Genomic DNA, 19,386 nt, shown 5'->3' on the forward strand with positions numbered 1-19,386 from the left:
GCCGTCCTGGGTGGGGCGTCGCAGCGCCTGCGGTGGTCAGCGCCCTCTGCACCTCTGCGCGGCGGTGGGCGGTCTCCCCGCTCAGTGGGCCCCGGGGCTGCAGAGAAGGTGACGCCTCGCACCCCGCGCGGGTCAGGAGGAGCAGGGAGAGCGCAGCGCAGGCGTCGGGACCCCGGGCCCCGCGCAGCACGCAGCGCGCTCACCGATCTTCCTTTGTTGTTTCTTTGTCGTTTCAGGAAAACGTTTCTTCCTCCTTTGAAGTCTTACAGCTTCTTATAAAGTGCATTCTGGTGGTAATTTGGAGAATCGGCCTTTTTACCAGGGTGACTGCTGGACTCTGATTCTCAGTCCCAATGGCTTAGATTTTTCTTTCAAAAGTCGTAGTTTCCTGGAAGGTAATTCTATCTTAAGATGTCAGAACCATCTTCAAATGCTGCCTATGACATTTCTTGGGATTTTCTAATACTCAGCAGTTCCATGCAAATATTCCTGTTTTATGAGAAGCGAACTCTCATATCCTGCTCTCATAATCTTAGTTGTTAAATGATTTTTGAAGCCCTCGTGTTGGCCAAGGTGTGTAGTACTTTTGCCTTTGGTGAAGAAAATCATTTAAAACAAGGAAGCATCCTGGACACTGCCCGTCAGTCTAACCATCGCGACCCTCTGTGGCGATAAGGTGGTGGGTTTGTGTCACTCCGCAGCGACGTGCGGCTGTCGGGGTCGTCTGCGTCTGTGCACACGCATCGCAGACCTGACGTCCTCTAACACGCGCCCCCTTCCCGTCCTTTCTGGACATTTATCTGCGTTCGCTCACTCCCTGCCCTGGCGCACGTCGTGTGGAGCGCACACCGCACTGGGCTCGATGTGCAACTGGTGCTCGTCGTCGGCAGATCTGCAGCCACGTGTAGCTCTCGGGCTTGGGCGGTGAGGGAGTCGGTGCGTTTAGAGACCGGACCACGCCGCCCCCGCCGCCGCCCCCCACGGGGGCTCTCCCAGCTGCGCACTTTGCTGTGCAGGTTCATCAGCGTTTCGTATTAATGACTGTCGGAATGGTAATGCAAAGGCATATTATAGGCTTCGATGTTTACATAAATGTTACCCAAAAGTCCGTATTGTCTTGAATGAGAGGTCAGGATTTATGAAAAACAGTGCATTTTGCAGTTCAGTGTGAAACTTCATTATGACTCACAAGGTAAATTTAATCCAAATGGAAATTCTGTGTCTGTGTCAACCGAATTTATAATTAGCTGTGTGAATTTGCTTGTTTTTAATGGTTATTAATATTTTCATTGGGTATCTTTTTTAAGTAAAACAATAAACTGTGTACATGTAAAACTTGAATATTTCTTGCACTGTGTCCACACACCTTGGCCCTGAATGTGCGTTTCAAGTCGCTCGGAAGTGTTCGTTCGGCCTGCGGAAGGCCCGGGGCCGCGGCCGCTCTGTGCGGGAGGCACGGCGCCTTCCGGCTCGTGGTCTGTCCAGCCTCACTGCCGCGCCGCGAGAGCTGGTAGGTCCTGACTGTGTGCGCACGTTTCTGATGTTAACTTTATAATGCCTGGTTTCTAACACGTGGCCATCAAAGTTGCTCTTTTGTATTCTGTAGTGAACCTGTGTTTTCTCAGAGTCTGTGTCACTGGCAGCAACAGAATCTCAAACTGAAAATGTGAGGCAAGACCCTGAACCCACCAGACCGCTTAAATGCCACACCTGAAACTCACCTGCACCTTTCTGTAGCGGGACGGTGCCAGCAATGGTGAGAAGAAAGAGCTCCGTGTCCTTGAGTGTTTGCTGCTCGGGCAGGGACCGTCCCAAGGGCTGCCCACGACCGTCTCAGCCTCGCTCCCGTGAAGTACGCCTCGCTGTCCTCATTTGGTAGGGAGGGACACTGGGGTTGCCTGGCGAGGACTCCCAGCAGGCGCCATGGGGCCGGGCCCGGGGCCTGGCGTCTGACGCAAGCCCCACGTGGGAGGGTGACAGCCGAACGTCACTGAGACGTGGAGGGATCTTAGCGTTACGCGCCCCAGATTCCACCTGCTGCTCCCCGGCCTTGTAAACCCGCGATGGTTGCGCGGCCCCACGTCCCGGTAGTAGCCCAGGGCCGTTTCGTTTCAGCCGTGGGCGAGGCCGCGGGGTCCCCGCAGCGCTCACGCATCTCCTGCAGGCGACCTCAGTGTTCAGCGAGGCCAGCGAAGGCCCTGCGGGACCCGCGCTCCCGAAGACGCCCGGTGCCTGTTGACAGGATGGCTGTCTCGCGTGGCAGGTGGGCGCGGCCCGACCCTTCCGTCCATCCCTCCCAGTCAGGCTGGCATGGACGCTCAGGGCCGCTGTTGGAGGCTGGCTGTCCCCGAGGAGGGTTTTCAGAGCAGACTGTGTGCGCTGCGCCCGTCCGAGCTGGTTACCCTGGCACAGGCGTGCGCAGGCTACCAGGGAACGTGCGCGCACTTAGGTGCTCACTTAACATTAACCCGGCTTTTCTTCCATTTTGCAATTAAATCGCAGCTCAGCTCTCTGCTCTGCAAGAAGCAGGTTTCGAAGGCGAAGGCGCTTCTCCAGCACCAGCGAGCCGTGACCCGCGGGCTTGAGACAGAGCAGGTCTCGGCGTGCAGAGGTGCCGGTGGCCGAGCATCCAGCCCCACAGCCCGCTCGGGGACAGGGGCACTGGGCACGGGGCTCGGGGACAATGGCTCGGGACATGGGTCTTGGGGACAGGAGCTCCGCACGCCACCAGACTCAAGAGTGGGGACAGCCCCCAGCCCTCACCCTTAGGCAGCCTTCACTTAGAGCGCTTTCCAAACTGAGATACTGATCTTTTTAAAGTAATAACATTGTCATTTTTGAGGGTTGAGAGGATATCGTAGCTGAGATAATATAGTTAATTAAATGGTTTATCATTTAATGAAATTTTATGGCTTTTTCTTACTGTTTGCTTCTGTTTTTTAGCTTTACTTTTAATTTTTCAGAATTTTTTAAGGATAAATTGATGGAAAGAAGAATTATAGATTTTAGAGTGTGTTTATCAGTAAAATAGCCACTCGTGATATTTGCGAAACATAGATTTATTTTCCAAACAATAATGAACAGAGTGTAATTCGTCTAGTTTTTCGTCTACACTGTTTTCAGATCAAGCGTTTTTATTCGTAATTTTCTAAGATGGTTGTTTCGAGCTGACCGACAGACGTTCGCTGCACTTCAGACGCAGTATTTCCAGAAGCATTCAGAGGGAGAGCCGCGTTTCTCGTGTTTCCTCATTCTGGCCAGAATACGACTCAGCAAGATGTCGGGATCTTGTCCAGAGAAAGCCTGAAACTAAAACAACCCAAACAAGAACACAGACAGGCGATCCGTGAATTCAGAGTTCTGCGCAGTGGCGGCCGAACGCAGCTTTTTAACACTGGGCCCCCCATCGGCTGTGCAGCTTTTCCCGCCACGTGACATCACTCGCCACTCCCCGTCGCCCTTCCCACTGCCCCCGCGGGGCCGTGCCCTGCCCTCCACCGCACGTGCGTGGTCTCTGCCCTGCGCACGCCGGTCGTCCGCTTAGATGTCACGCTGCAGGTGCACGCCGTCGCCGGGGGCCTCGTCGAGCTGCTGAGGGCGGAGTCTAGCCTCAGCATATTTCACGGGCCCGCGGGCGACACCAGTCCCGCCGGCGCCCGGACCGCTGGAGAAGGGGGCGAGCGAGACAGCACAGCGGGGGGCAGGCGAGAGCGGGGGGGCCTCGCGCAGGGGTAACGGCGACTGGTCCCTAACGGGTGCCGGAGAAGCTGTTCTCCTCTGGATCAAAATGCGGAAAAATTAATACTTTGAAATAATACTGGCCAGTGATTTTTTAAGGTGTGATTTCTACCAAAAACGCCTGTCTAGTTCATGAATTTAGGGTCGTCTAACGTCAGGACGTTAACCTTTTGTAACCTAGTCCGCATGAATTTAGTCACTTACCTTTCTCATGCTTCCTCTTGGGTTAAAAACATTCATGCTGGGATCTGGAAAACAACATTTTGAAACTATTCATCATCAGCGCTATTGTCTCTTTTTTATGCTTTTTAAAAACACACAGAATATTACTGAATCCTGTCTGGTTTCTGGCCTTCCTGATTTCACAGCACAGGCAGCGAGGCGGGCGCCTCGTTCTTCCTCGCCTGCGGGATCCGCGAAGGCCACTCCGTGTTCTTCCACGAGGCAGAATTTGGTAGTTTATCAATATTTTATAACAAATGAGCTTTCTGTTAAACTGTGTCTGTGAAAGGCTCTGTTTTTTTTTCCAGAATGTCCTGAGCGTTTGTATCAGCGCCCAGAGGAATGTGGCCGTGGAGAAGATACAGGCGCGCCTTGCTTTGTGGCACTTGGCTCTGTTGTATTTCACAGATACTGTGTTTTTTATTCATCGAGGGTTTGTGGAAACCCTGCATCGAGCAAGTGGGCACCATCTTTCCCACAGAATTTGCTCACTTCGTGTCCGTCTCTGTGTCACATTTCGGTGATTCTCACGGTATTTCACACTCCTTCATGGTTCGTTACGGTGATCTGTGATCAGCGATCTTTGACGTTACCATCGTAATTGTTTTGGGGCTCCACGAACCACTCCCGTGTGAGACGGTGAATGTGACCGATACATGTGTGTGTTCTGACTGTTCCACCGACCAGCCGGTCCCTTGTCGCTTTCCCTCTTCTCAGACCTCCCTGTTCCCTGAGGTACGACCATATTGAAATTAGTCCAGTTACTAACCTTACAACGGCCTCTAAGAGTTCAAGTGCAAGGAAAAGTCATATGTCTCCTACTTTAAATCAAAAGCTGGACATGATTAAGCTTGGTTAGGAAGGCATTTCGAAAGATGAGATAGGCCGAAAGCTAGGCCTCTCGTGCCAGTTAGCCAAGTCATGAGTGCAAAGGGAACGTTCCTGAAGGAAATGACAAGTGCTGCTCCAGTGCACACAGGAGTGACGAGAAGGTGAAACAGCCTCGCTGCTGATGTATCGGGAGAAAGTTTTAGTGGTCCGGACAGAAGACCAAACCAGCCACACATTCCCCGAAGCCAAAGCCCAGAGCGAGGCCCTGACTCTCCCGTCCTGGGAAGGCCGAGAGGCGAGGAAGCTGCAGAAGGAGCGTTGGAAGCGAGCAGAGGTCTCGGTTCATGCGGTTTAAGGACAAAGCCATCTCCATACCGTCAGGTGCAAGGTGAGGCAGTAAGTGCCGGTGCAGAAGCTGCAGCAAGTTACCCAGAAGATTCAGCTAAAATCGTTAACGAAAGTGGCTACGCTTGACGGCCGATTTCAGGGTAGACACAGGAGCCTGATGATGGAGGAGGATGCCAGCTGGGACTTTCCACAGCTGGGAGGAGAAGTCAGCACCCGGCTCCAAAGCGTCGAAGGCCAGGCCGACTCTCGTTAGGGGCCAGTGCAGCTGGTGACTTTACACCGAAGCCAGCGCTCGTTTCCATTCCGAAAACCCCAGGCCCCTGAGGGTTACGCTCTGCTCGGACCCCACAGCTGGAACAACGAAGCCGGATGACCGCACATCTGTTCACGCCGTGGGGTCCTGAGTACGTTAATCCCACGGTGGGACCTGCTGCTCAGAAAAACAGATTCCTTACAAAGTGTTACTGCTTATCGATGAGGCGGCTGCTCAGCCAAGAGCTCCGAGGAGCTGGACACCAGATGAATGTCTTCACGCCTGCGAGCACAGCGCCCGAGCTGCAGCCCCGTGGTCAAGGAGAAACTTCGACTTTCAAGTCTTAGTATGTAAGGAACACACTTTGTAAGGAAGGCTGTAGCCGCCACAGGGAATGATGGCCCCGGGCAAAGTCAACTGAAAGCCTTCTGGAAAGCATTCACCATTCTAGATGCCTTTAAAAACATCCGCGATTCATGGGGTTAGGTCAGATGTCAACATTAACGGGAGTTGGGGAGGAGCTGAGTCCAACCCTCGAGGAGGACCAGGAGGACCGAGGGATTCAAGACCTCAGCGAGGGAGGAACCCCCAGCTGTGGCGGCGCCGACAGGAGACCTGGAGGGGGGAGCGGAGCCCGGGGAAGTGGCCGAGTTGCCGCCGTCTCGCGCGGGAACCTCAGCGGGGCCGGAGCCGCTGCTGGTGGATGAACGGGGCGGCCTCTTGCGATGGAATCCACGCCTGGTGAAGACGATGTGAATGGTGTCGAAAACGACAGCCAAAGATTTAGAATGTGATATAAACTTAGCTGATAAAACAGCATCAGGGTTTGAGGGGACTGACTCCTACTTTCAATGAATTCCTGTTGTGGGTAAAAAGCTGTCAAACAGCATCTCGTGCAGCAGAGAAATTATTCGTGAGAGGAAGAATCCATTGATGAGGTGCGTGTCCCAGTCATCTTATCTTTGAAAATTGCTACCATCCCCTGAACCTTCAGCAGCCACCACCCTGGGCAGACCCTCCACCAGCAAAAAGATTGCAACTCTGAAGGCTCAGGTGATGGTTAGCGATTTTTAGCAATAAAGCATTTTTTTGGTTAAGGTATGTACATTGTTCTTCGACAATGCCACTGCACACTTAAGAAAATATGTATTTGTGTAAATGTAACTTTTACACGCACCGGGAAACCAAAAAAATTGTTTTATTGCATAACTCCCTGTATTGTGTTATTTGCTTTATTGCAGGACTCTGGGACCAAAGCCCCAGCATCTCCCGGTCTGCCCATTGTAAAAGCTGCCATTTTAGCGATTGCTTTGTGTGTGGCTGTGCTGAACACTTTTCTTGCATTTTCTCGTTGACTCTTTACCATAAACCTATGAGGTGGGTGTTTTTCTCTTTCCTGTTTGCCGATTAAGAAGCTGAGGTACAGAAAGATTAAGGATTTTAGTAAAATGAGAAATCAGCATTTGAAATTGACCTTACTAGAAACTGGAGTAATACCCTCCTCCCTGCCCCCCCCCCCCAAAAAAAAATTAAAGTCCATGCAGAGAAAGGAAGCTTGCGAGGAGTTGCTGAGAGTAAAAATAAAAAGATTGCAGAAGGAGTCTTTATGCCAGAGAGGGAGAGTGGAGGGTAATTAATTCACTTCTCTGACAGAGCTCAGCTTTGTGTTCCAAAATCGGGCTTCACCTCCTCTGATCGATGAGAATACAAATTTCAGTAGCAATCAAGTCAGACAGCCTCTCAGCACGAGGCCCCTGTTACCTGCTTTGTTGGGACGGCCGCCCCTCTCTGCGCCCAGCAGCTCCGGCAGCCTCTGCAGAAGGGATGCGCTCTCCAGTTCGCCCGAGGCCGACCTTGAGACCTCGTCGGGGGCTGCGCGGGGTGGTGGTAGATGTTAGTGACTGTTTGCCCTTCAATGAGTTACTCCTGTTCTCTGTTATCTTTGGGGGGCGGGTACCAAGGACAAGGAGATAATACTAGAAAAACTTCAGATGCCAAGACTGTGGTATTTTAACAGAGAAGTGGAAATGCTACAGTCCAGTTTGCAAGCCAGAAAATCAAGAGGAGTGGGTCATTTTCTGACTCCGTACCGCCTGCGTGACCCGTGACCCGCCATGCCACTCAGCTGCCCTGAGCAGAGGGCGGGGCTGAGCCAGGGCCAGGGAAACGAGGAAGAATCTATCTACTGGCCCCGTTGCCTTTTGGTTTTAGATATTTGGGTAATAAAATGGGAGAGGAAAAACTAAAGAGTGGTTTTCTAAAAGACAAGGTTATGGTCTTCCTATGAAGTAAATGAGACGGCATCACCTCTTTCTGGCCTTCGAGATTTGGATACAGTTATTAGAAAAGAGTAATCTTTAGTCTATACAGAACCTGATGGTGACATTTCCAATGTGAAACGCGGTCAGCTTAAGGCATGTAGAGCACATGGCATGTGTGTGAAGTGTGTAGAAAATGCAGGTAAGGCACGGGGAAGGGAATGCGCGTGGAAGGCGTGGGAAGGCACGTGTACGATGCGGGAAGGTGCCTGAAGGGGCGCTGCACAGAGGCTTGGCGCCGGGCCCGCCCTCGGCCAGGCGCTGCGTGACCCCAGCGTGCCGCGGGCTTCCACACGCTTAGCTGCAGCCCCGATCGGCAGACAGTGACCGAACCCTTATAAAGGCGTCCGCGCACATAAACACGTTTCTGAAGAATATTAATGATATTTTGGCCACATGTAAGTATTTAGGTTGCGAAGGATCATTTATGGAGAGACAAGTGAGAACAAAATCCAGGCGAAAACTCGAAGGTAAGCTGCCACCTGTTTAGAATTCGAGTGAGATGCTACTCAATTCATGTTAAGTTTTTAAAAATCATAACAATATGCAAATTGTTGAAGACTGTAATATCTGAATATTTATTATTGATTTGATCTTGTGCTTTTCTCTGGTTTTTTTAAATAGCAGAGATTCAATAAGGTTAACGCCTGTTTTTAACCATCAAGATGACTGCCATTGATGAGCTCAAGGACCCTAGAAGTTGCCTGGCAGTGCACGAATGATACAGTGCTTGACAATGATCAGAAAACTGCTTTGGAGAGTAAAACATAGAATCAGTGGCTTAGGAGAGTTTTTTCTCCATTTAAAGAACAATGTCTAAAAGCAGGTCAAGTTAAAGGCAAATAAAACCCAGTTAAAGTGTTTGGGGAACCTAATGCCCAGGACCAACCTTTTTACTTCTTAACTAGGAGGCGATAGGAAAATAAGTATCTGCTTGACTGATGCACTTTTTAAAAAAATTCAACTTAGACTCGACTTGAATGAAACAAGAGGAAAAGATCAATGAACTTGGAAACCTGTGATGTCCCCAACTCCACCTGGTGGCTTTTTTATTTTTTAGTGAACATTTTTGTCTCATACAACACGTCAGATGATTACTTTTAACTTAAAAGACCAGAAAACAAAATTTAAATATTTTTACCCTACAATCCAAACAACCAAATTCTACATTCGATCAGTTCATTTAAAAACTGAAAGTGATGAAGTCTTAACCTTAGTGCAAATTTAAAATTGGAGGTGAACAAAGCGCTGACCGAAACCAGCAGTTCGAATACTAGAAGTGACATGAAATAAACAATGCTACCACCCTTCGCCGTCAGCATTTTAGAAGGAGAACTCTGTCCAGTGCCGAATCTGAGGTGTGCTGTGGAGTCCTCGGGTATTCTCACAGCTGGGACCATTCACTTAACAAGCCTCCTTGAAGCAGGAATTCCCATTCTTATTTCTAACATTGCATTTTAGACTCTTGCTTGAGGACTCTCAAGAATAACATTAGGGAAGGAAATTCTTCTTACCTGAGAGCTGCAGGGGCTGCTCCCTGGAGTCCAGGACAGGGAGAGAGAAGAGAGGGCTCAAACATCCTATGATGAGCAAACAGCTGGAGGCCAGCTTGTACATGACTGGCCAGGGAGAGAAGTCCTCCTCCTCGGCTTCTGCTGTCCAGAACGTTCAGTTTGCTCTTTCTCATTCTGTGATCAGCGACTATATATATTGTCCTATGATCTCATACCGCCCCCTCAAAAATAAAAAAAATCAAATGCATTGGCTATGGAGGCTAAAAGGCAATCACTTTGCATTGATGTAATTTTTCAAGGTAACGACTCATAGACAATAAATTTACTGTCTTGTTGCCTCGTGTGCAAAGTAGATATTACATAAAGAACAGCTAAGTTTATAAATCTGGCAAAAGAAGTGACTTGGAGCAATAAATCATGAGTTAAAGAAAGGGTTGGGCATGAAGTGGCCAAGGCGGAGACGTGGATTTATGAGTCCTAGCAGAAGCGACCCAGAGCGTGATACGAAATGTGTCAGCCTCTTTCTTTTAATCTTCCGTGAGTGAATGGAAGAATCGTCATGTCACATTTGGGGCTGCCATGCTCAAAGAATGGTGGTGCGCAAATTAAAACGTTTATTTCAAAATGATGAAAGTGCATTAAAACACACAACAAACTTCCAGGCTCAGGGCGAGTTCCGCACATACACTTGGCCCCGTGAGAAACGACAAGTTTCTGAGTTCAGAAAAGGAAAATGACTTTCCTTAAAGTTGGGCATTATTCATCAAGGAGAAATGAAGAACAAGCCTGAAAGCCTTACCAATAAGTATTTCCGGAATTTCACTCCTGCCGTGCCCGGCCGGGTGTGGGCCCGGCTGTGGCCGTAGCCTCCTCCCGGACGTCCTCCAAGCTGCCTTCCGCGTCACCAGCCTCATCTCAACACAGCACCCGGACGCAGAAGGCAGATCGTATCCATTCTTCGCTCTGAACATAAAAATGAAAACTACGGAATGACTATAAAAAAAAAAGAGAGAAAAACGAACACCTGCACAAGCCTGCGGGGCAGGCAAATATTTCTCAGGAAAGCAACATATAAGAAATGGGTAAATTGGACTTCGACTTCATCAAGATTGGACATTCTGCTCTTTGAAGGATACTGTTAAGAAAATGAAAAGACCAGCCACTAGTCAGAAATAGTCATAAAACATGTCTGTTGAAAAACTTCTCCAGCATTTAAAAAAAAAAAATTCAATAAGCCAACAACCCAATTTAAAACAATAAGCAAGACCTTTGACCAGGTGGCTAGTGAGGACATGCAAAAACATGCCACGTCGTTCAGAGAAGTGCAGGTTGCGATCACGGCGCGCTCGCTGCACACGCCACGCCAGGCTGCGGAGAGCACTGACAACGCCACGTGGGGACAGAGGCGCCGGCCCGGGAGCGGGCGGGGACGTCGCACGGTCGAACGCCCCGGCAACGTTCGAAACCGCCGTCCAAAGGTAAACGCACTGAACCGCGCAGCCCCGAATCCCTCTCGTGGGTGTGTATATCCGTGAAATGCGAACATCATCCAACGAACACTTGTTCACACGTGTTCGTAGCAAGCCTCTGGGAAGGGGGCCCAAATGAAGGGGTATGTGATGCCCCAGGAGGGTTCCGTGGAGGATCGAGGGAGGATGACCAGGGGACAGCAGGCCCGTGGGTCTCGCAGGCTGGGCACCCGTCCAGCACGCGCCCTGGGGTGGGCAGCGCAGCATCGTGGTCCCTGGACAGGGCCATGTCAGGGCAGCTGCCTATGAGAGAGAGGCCTGCGGCCCCAGCAGGCATCCCAAATGGAACACGAAACGCAAGAGCCAAAACATACTTGTACCCAGTAAGCCCGCTTTCGGAAACGTCCCCCGAGGAATGAATACAACGGGAGCGAAGACTCTCCCATAGGCACCAACCTCTGCGGCCTCATCGGCAGCGGCGAAGACATCAGAGGCTGGCAACTCGAACACCGAGAGGCGTCAAGAGGTGTCGTGAAGATGAGAGGCGGGCTTGGCGGGCGACAGTGGAGAGCGGTGGCGGCCGCAGCGGGGCGGAGAGCGAGCGAGCTCTCCGTGGGTCACTGCAGTCACTCGCCGCCAAGCGAGAGCGTTAGAAATTTGAACGTTAAGGGTCATCCACGATTTCTCTTCACAACCGATTCAAAGTAAAAGAAAGCAACAACTACAACACAGTCCTGTGTATTTCAAACAAGACGCATCCACAAACCATGACTCGACCTACGGGTACCCCATTTTGGCTTACGTCAGTGTATAAGTTAGTAGATTACAGAGCGTGTCCGCATGTAACTTTAGCGATCATGAAACTGCTAGCTAAAAGAAGCCATGCGAACAAGAACTGGTACGTAATACCACAAATTCAAAACGTCATGTTAGGGTAAAGAGATTTTTTTCCTTGTTTTAAAATGCTATTTTGCGTATACATACAGACTTCTGTCCTCTGTGGAAGAGGCCGTCTGCCAAGCTTCGTCATTCGCTGGTGACTCAGGGGTACTCTGACAGTTATTAGTGATGATTATACAGCATGGCCTAATTAGGTTACTACTAAAGGCTTAAGCTTGAAAGAAAATTAGCTTCCTTCCTTCAACAGACTGTCAATGACAATGTCACCTTGTCCCAGACACATACTGAGGGTGTTGTCAGCCGACCCTCACGGTCCTTGTGTTAAGTGGCTTCGCGTTTACATCAGAGCAGTGTGCACAGCAACCACCTTCCCCAGGAGCTGGGACCCCTTTAATCAGCTGCACGTGACCTTGAACCCAATAGGTACTTCCGTGCATGTGCTGGAGAAGCAAACAGTCAGCAGGACAAACTGGGTGACTTGTGCCCGTGGAGCACCAGCGTCCACTGGGTGAGTGTCTAAGTCACAACCTCTCGTCAGTCTCAGTTTTGACGTTGATCTAAGTTCACCCTCCCTGCTGTTAACGTGTGGACGTTAACTTTTACATTACTGTTCGTACTGGCCGTCCTGGGTTGTGAGGCTCCAAGAGGAGGAATTGATGGAAAGTGACTCTGCCAAGAACTTAAAGTCTGCTCGGTACTTTCTCAGTGATGAAAAATCTCCTAATTCGGGACGATCCGTCGGGAATGCACAGCTCTGCGGCCGCCGCAATGCTCATGGCGTTTTTTAAGGCAGACCGGGGTCTGCGGAAGCTCGGAATTCGGCACAGTTCACATTCAGTCGACAAGGAGGTTGTTACGGGGTCCACTTTTATTTCTGTTAATGTAAAAATTATAACTTACGGGGCTCTCAGATACACAGTTAAATTAATTAAAATTTTAATTTAACCTAATCTATATTATAGGTTTAGTTTATGTTAGTTTACATGTCAGATAACCATCTTGTGTAAATGCTTACCCTTGTCAATAGCACTACGTCAATAAACCCTGTTGGAGCAACACCCAGGAGGTCAGCATGGCCCAAGCGGAGTGACTGGCGGGAGGGCAGTGAGGGTCGAGGACAGAAAGATGGTAGAGGGACAGCTCTAGGTCATTTTTTAATGTTCATTTTTTTAAATTTTTTTCAGTTATAGTTGACATACATTTTATTAGTTTCAGGAGTACAACACCGTGGTTAGACATTTATGCGACTTATGAAGTGATCTCCCCGACAAATCTAGTAGCCAGCTGACACTGTACATAGTTATTACAGTGCTACTGACTGTATTCCCCATGCTGTACTCTACGTCCCTGTGACTGTTTTGTATCTACCAATCTGCACCTCTTACTCCCCTCCCCCCTCACCCACCCCCAGCCTGACAGCCATCAAGACGCCTTCCGTACCTATGAGCTTGTTTCCATTGCTCGTTTGTCCTGTTCTCTAGATTCCGCATGTGGCATTTGTCTTTCTCTGTCTGACCTACTCCACTCAGCACTACACCCTCTAGGTCCGTCTATGTTGTTGCCGAGGACAAGATTTCATTCTTTTTTATGGCTGAGTAATATTCCATTGCATGTGTGTGTGTGTGTGTGTGTGTGTGTGTGATCCATCCACCCATTGCTGGACGCCCAGGCGGCCTCCATACCTTGGCTGCTGTAAATGACGCCCCAGCGAACACGTGGATGCGCATGTCCCCTGAAAGCGGTGTTTTGGTTTCTTCAGATACATACCCGGAAGTGGGGTTGTCGGGTTCTTCTTTGTCTGTCGCTATAGCCTTCGTTGAAAAGTCCATTTTGTCTGGCGTAAGTATTGCCACCCCAGCTTTTTTGTTTGTTTCCATTTCATGAAACATCTTTTTTCATCCCTTGACTTTCGGTCTGTGTGTGCCTTTCAGTCTGAAGTGATCTCTTGTAGGCAGCATATGTCGGGGTCTTGTTTTCTTATCCATTCAGCCACCCTATCTTTTGATTGGAGCATTTAAACCATTTACATTTAAAGTAACTGTTACTAGATATGTAGTTATCACCATTTTATTATTCATATGTTTTCTTCTTAAAAAATGTCCCTCTGACATTTCCTGTAATATCGGCTCGGTGGGGATGAACTCCTTTAGCTTTTTCTTGTCCGGAAAGCTCTTCTTCTGTCCTTCAGTTCTGAATGATAGATTTGCTGGGTAGATTCGTCTTGGTGAGGCCCTCGCTTTTCATCCTGCCGATCCCTTCTGGCCTGCAAATTTCTGTTAAGAAATCAGCCGACAGTCTTACGGAAGCTCTGTTACAAGTAACTAACTGCTTTTCTCCTGCCGTTTTTAAGATTCGCTCCTTGACTTTACCCTTTAGAATTTTAATTGTGATGTGTCTTGTTGTGGGCCTCTTTGGGTTCATCTTGTCTGGGACACCCTGCACTTTCTGAGCTTGTATGTGTATTTCCTTTACTAGATTTAGGGAAGTTTTCAATGTTTCTTGAAATAGGTTTTCAATTTCTTGCTCGCTCTCTTCTCCTTCTGGTATCCCTATGATGCAAATGCTGACATGCCCGATGTCGTCCCAGAGGCCCCTTAAACTAGCCTCATGGTTTTTGGGTTCTCTTGTTGCCACTCTGAGTGGGTGTTTTCTGCTCCTTTATCTTCTAAATCACTGATTCGATCCTCCACTTCATCTAACCTACTGTTAATTCCTCCTAAGGTATCTTCATATCTGATTGGTTCTTATTTATGTTTTCTATCTCTTTGTTAAGGTTCTCACTGAGTTCCTCTACTCTTCCCCTAAGTTCACTGAGCATCCTTATAACCAGTGTTTTGAACTCTGCATCTGGTAGATTGCTTGTCTGCATTCGTTTTGTTTTTTCTGGAGCTTTGCTCTGTTCTTTCATTTGAGACATGTTTCTTTGTCTTCCTATGTTAGCTGCCTACTAGTGTTCATTTCCATGTATTAGGTAGAGTTCCTAAGTCTCCCAGTGTTAGTGAAGTGGCCTTATGTAGTAGGCGTGCTGTAGGTACCAGTGGCAAGTCTCCTCTGGTCACCTGAGCCACTCCGGCTGTTTCCTTTGTATGGATGTGTGTGCCCTCCTGATGTAGTTGAGCCTTGTTGCTGTTTGCTTGTCAGTGGGAGGAGTTGACAACTTGGGTTGATTGGTTGCAATAACTGGCCGTGCCCAGGGGAGGAGCTGTTGTGCAGAGGCTGACCCTACAGACAGAACGGGATTCGCCTCATCAGGGCTCCAGTGCCTGCCCTGTCTGCCCTTTGGGTGTGTCATTCTCATAGGTGACCCCATGTGGTACTCCAGCTCAGGCCAAGTTCACCTTCAGCCTTTGCCCTGCTTAGGGCCATCTGGCATGAGCCACCAAACAATCTACAGGTGGCCACTACCCACGCTGGGCATAAACTGAGGCCGGCTGCCACTAGTGCCAGACTTGGAGCTTCTCGGCAAGAGGTACGGGGTATACTGAGGACAGGTGCTGCTTGTTTGGGCCTTGCAAATCTTTAAAAGATTTTAGGAAATCTGCAGCGTGAGCCAAGAGAGGCCGTTTGTATGGAAAAGCCACCGGAAGCGGCTGGGGTGGGCCTGCAAGTTGGGAGGGGTGAGGTACTGGTGTTAACCAGGTGGATGGAGGTCAGATATGGTGCTCACCTGAGTCTGCAATCCGGGCAGGGGAGGGCTCAGCAAAGGAACAATGCCCTCTGCCAGCACTCCTGTCTGGGAGAAAGTCACCCTTCCAGCCCTCGCCCTGAAGCCAGACCACTCGGTTCCCCCTGTGTGTCCCTGGCACCTTTGGAACAGCTGCCTCAGCGCTGGAGCTCAGAGCAAGGGAGTCGTCAGTGGTAAGTCCATGTGTGGGCTCCTTAAAAGTCTGCAACTCCAACTGCTCTCCATCTCACTCAGCTGTAGTCTCTGCTGGTTTTCACAGCCAGAGGTTGTGGGGACTTCTCTTCCTGGTACTGGCATTAGGAACCCCTCTGGGTTGGGGAGCCTGGTGTGGCACCAGGGCCCCTCGCTCCTCCAGGGGGACCTCTGCAGCTAACACTTCCCTCTCGATTCTCAGCCACCACATGTGTGTGCGGGACCAGGCCTTTTATGTCTCTGCCGCTCCTACCAGTCTCGAGGTGGCCTCTTCTGTGTGTCCCCAGTTGTGGGACTTCCGTGTAGCTGGACTTCAGGCGACTCCCAATGATGACTATTCTGTAGTTTAGTTGTAATTCTGATGTGGTGTGAGAGGAAGTGAGCACAGCATTTACCTACTCCACCGTCTTGACCCTCAGTCCAGATCTAGGTCTTTGATGGCTATTTTAAGGGCTTTCAGTTTTAAAGGGAGTAGGCCGAGAAGTCCATTTGGAGCAATGGTATGGCACAATGTGAATTATGTTTCGAAAGGTTCACTCTGGCTATTGTGTGAGGAGGAGATGGTGGGGAGGATGTGGTGAAACCCTCTGGAGGCTGGTACCGGGGTGGTGACAATGGCCAGATTCTGCATCACTTGCGAAGGAAGAGCTGCCAGAATTTTCTGGTGAATTGAGTGTGAGAGAAAAACTTACATCAAAGGTGACCCCAAAGTTGTTACCCTGAGAACTTGGAAGGGTGGTGTCGCTTGTAACAAAAACGTAGGTGGCTATGGACAGAGCAGGTTTTCGGGGGATTGTCAAGAGTGGTTTGGACACTGTTGGGTTGGGGTACCTGTCAGACACCGAGGGATTGGTCAGGAAGGAGCTGGATTCATGCCGGGTCCACGAGGAACACCTGGGCTGCAGATCAAGCCTGGGGTCATCAGATCGCAGCTAAAGGCTTGAGCCCACATGAATCACCAAGGAAATGAGCGGAGAGAAGAGAGAATGGTGGAGTACAGGAGACCCAGGAGGCAGACGTGGAGGAGCTGGCAAGGGGACCAAGAGGGGCCGGCGAGGCGGGAGACCAAGGGAGAGACCAGATGAAGACAGCGTTTCTAGAAGGAGTGAGGGACCAACCGTGATGAGGGGTGACTCGTGGGGTTCAGCTGGCAACACAGTTTTGGTGGATTAGAGGGTCGAAAGGCCGATCGAAGTGGGTCCAAGAAAGAACAGAAAAAAATGAAACAGAGGCAACGAATGGACAGCTCTTTTAAGAAGCCTCGATGAGAGGGTGAGGAGAGAGATGGGGGCGGCAGCGGGGCGAGGATCCCGGGCCGAGACAGGAGGTTCGGTAAGGGGCGCCTCACCGATGGTCTTCTTGGCCGTGTGCCTTCTGCAGGTGGCTCCCTCACAGTGGCCTATGCGACAGAGCCACACACCTGGCGCCTGACCCCGGCCCGTCCTGCCTCAGCTGGCTGCTGGGAAGCCCCCCTTTCCGGGGCCAGACGCAGAAGCAAGCCGGCTGGCGGGCTTGGTTGTGCCCAGCTCCGGGCAGGTTTCTGAGTGTGAAGAACGTGCAACACCAACATTTGTGTTCACATTTCTTCTCGGCGGTGGCAATCGGGTTTTGGACCTAAGGATTCCCCGGGGTGCCGATGGCCAGAACATTGGTTCCTGATGAAAGATCGCTTCGTTCTGAGGAAAGACCTCGCAGTGGCCTGCCGGGCCCTACTTCATCCCCATGGTCCCCCGGCCCCCCCGGCCCCTCCCCCCCAGGCATGCTCCCACCCCAGGCCCGACAGCTACGCGGCTGACTCATTCTCCTCCTCCAAGCCTCTGCTCATAGGGCCTGCACGACAACCTTTATTGAAACCCCAACCTGCCCTCTCCTCCCCTTGTATTACTCACCTCCTCACCCGGCCTATTTTAAAGTTTTCCTGACATCATTGACCACATTGTAGTTACTCATTTCGTTTGTCAGGGTCGTTGCGAAGGTGACGGGATCTCTGTTTTGCTCACTGATGTGGCCGGAGCAGCTAGAGCGTCTAGGTGCTCACACACCCTTTGCTGAATGGATGAATTTCGGAACATCCTTTTAGCCTGGCACATGGGTTCGCTATTTACTTTTCGTAGCCAAAGCTTATTGTCTCAGTCATCTATTGCCATGTGACAAACAACCCCAAACTTAGGGGCCTAAGACAACAACCATTTCTTTGGCGCCTGATTCTGGGAGTCGTCAGTTTGGACGGGTTCATAGCGGGTGGGGAGCCTGCTGCCATTGTCCGGGGTCACTCGTGTGGCCCCAGTTGTCTCACCGTTCCGGAGGCTGGTGCTGGCCGGCCTCAGGCCTCCCTCTTCACGGGGTCTCTTATCCCCCAAGAGGCTGGCTCTGGAGCCCTCATGTGGCATTTCAGGGCAGCGCGGGGGCAAGAACAGAAGCAGCAGCCTTGAGAGGCCCAGGCCCAGAAGTCCGTCAAGGTCACCTCTGCTGCAGCCTGGTCAAAGCAAGTCCCCGGGCCAGCCCAGATTCAAGGGCGACGTACGCATCTTCTCCGGCTGCCCTGACAAAGCGCCCCACACTGAGCGGCTTACACGATGGGACTTGATTTCTCACACTCTGGGGGCTGAGAGTCCAAGATCAAGGCGTCGGCAGGGCCAGTTCCCTCTGCGGCCTCCCTCCTTGGCGCAGAGGTGCCCGTCTTCTCCCCGTGCCTCTCTCCGCGCGCGCATCCCGTGTATCTCTTCTAAGGACACCTCGTTTGACCCTCGTTTGACCCTCTGTAAAGGCCCTACTTGCAAATACAGTCACATTCCAAGGAACCGGGGTTGGAACCTCAGCATATGCATTGTGGGGGTAGCGGCTCAACCCACGACAGGTGGGCCGGAGCCTCTCAACGGGAGCAGCAGAGGAGTCGCATTGCAGAAGGCACCGCGTCCAGAGGCGGGAGCTGGTGCAGTCGGCACGCTTACCAGACTGGCCCTCACACAGCACACGTCGGCATCCGGGGCCTCCTCACAGCCCAGACTGACAGGGAGTCAGAACTGGCACCGGTTTGGAGGATGATTAGAATTCTACATTTCCTTCAGACTCAGAGGAGGCAGTTTTAGGTCCTTCCACCAGCATCCGCTGAGGCAGCATGTGAGTGCCCAGCCCGTTGGGGCAGGGGGGAGTTTAGACATGGCTCTGGGGACAGCGAGGGCCTGCCATAGGCCACGGGCCTGTCCCCCTGGTGAGAGTTGGCAAGCCGCCACGTGACAGCAAGCAGACAGCCTAGGTAGGCTCGGCACGTTGCAAGTGGGATGATAATGATGTCAGTGTTTATGCAGGTAGCCCAGGCTCTGTGCATCGTGGGCGGCAACGCCTGAGTCCCTAGGCAGGAGGGATGTCCCTGCTCTTCAGTGGCGGAAGTGAGGCTGCACGAGGTCCGGAAGCCCGCCGGGGTCCCTGCAGCTGGTCAGCGCTGGGTCTGCCACGGGGACCCAGGTCTGGCCGGGCCATTTGTCTCGCTGCATTTGACATCCCTCGTGTGACCCTGACATTGTGGGAAGGTGGGAGACGTGTGACTGACCCCTTTCGAGGGTGGCCCTGGGCGCTCGGGGGTTCCTGGCCCTCGGGAGTGCCTGAGAGGATGGACTTGGAGGAACTGGACCAGCATGGCTCGCCCACCTACTCCCCGGAACAGGCGACCATGTGAGAGCATGGCCACGTACCTCGTGACGAGAGGGCTCCGCAGCGGGCCCTTCATCTGCGTAAGGCGCTTTGAGAAACAAGCCCATACGTGTGCCTCGAAAAGGTCGCATTTCTTTGGGGCCTTGTGGGCAGATGGGCTGACGCTTCTCTTTCAGGCGCCCTTTTCCCAGCAGAGACGTCCGTCGCCACCCCTGTGACCCAGACGGCCACTTCGCAAAGAAGGACGAGCTGCCAAAGCAGCGGC

At 51.3% G+C, this 19,386-nt stretch overlaps 2 protein-coding genes across 10 annotated transcripts in view; one reads left to right on the forward strand and one right to left on the reverse strand.

Annotated features, from left to right (window-relative positions):
* The window catches only part of PER3 (period circadian regulator 3), a 53,792-nt gene extending 43,342 nt beyond the window's left edge, over positions 1-10,450 (forward strand). For 5 of the 9 annotated variants that reach the window (XM_036228271.1, XM_036228276.1, XM_036228278.1 and 2 more), the window contains one exon: positions 237-1,341. The gene's annotated coding sequence lies outside the window, so the exon portion shown is untranslated. Of the gene's footprint in view, positions 1-236; positions 6,910-8,334 lie in introns of those variants that run through there. The other 4 variants (XM_036228273.1, XM_036228274.1, XM_036228272.1 and 1 more) reach the window with 4 other exon arrangements.
* Positions 3,165-9,327, reverse strand: UTS2 (urotensin 2). The gene is made up of 4 exons (XM_016158708.2): positions 9,225-9,327; positions 7,154-7,264; positions 3,943-3,986; positions 3,165-3,309 (listed from the first exon to the last, which is right to left on the reverse strand). Exons 1-4 carry the CDS (start codon positions 9,325-9,327, stop codon positions 3,193-3,195), a joined length of 375 nt encoding a protein of 124 aa, XP_016014194.2. The 3' UTR covers positions 3,165-3,192.
* Positions 10,451-19,386: the final 8,936 nt, after the last annotated feature.

Source organism: Rousettus aegyptiacus, unplaced genomic scaffold (assembly GCF_014176215.1).
Source record: "Rousettus aegyptiacus isolate mRouAeg1 unplaced genomic scaffold, mRouAeg1.p scaffold_m13_p_1, whole genome shotgun sequence".
Classification (NCBI taxonomy): domain Eukaryota; kingdom Metazoa; phylum Chordata; class Mammalia; order Chiroptera; family Pteropodidae; genus Rousettus; species Rousettus aegyptiacus.

What these genes read in the sequence shown, in the direction of transcription:
- UTS2 (XM_016158708.2), bottom strand. Translation starts at nt 9,327, where the DNA reads ATGTACAAGCTGGCCTCCAGCTGTTTGCTCATCATAGGATGTTTGAGC. An exon ending in CGGCCGTCCCAACAAAGCAG is followed by an intron (nt 3,987 to 7,153) that starts GTAACAGGGGCC and finishes GTTGTTTTCCAG; the next exon opens with ATCCCAGCATGAATGTTTTT. An exon ending in CAAGAGGAAGCATGAGAAAG is followed by an intron (nt 3,310 to 3,942) that starts GTAAGTGACTAA and finishes GGGTTGTTTTAG; the next exon opens with TTTCAGGCTTTCTCTGGACA.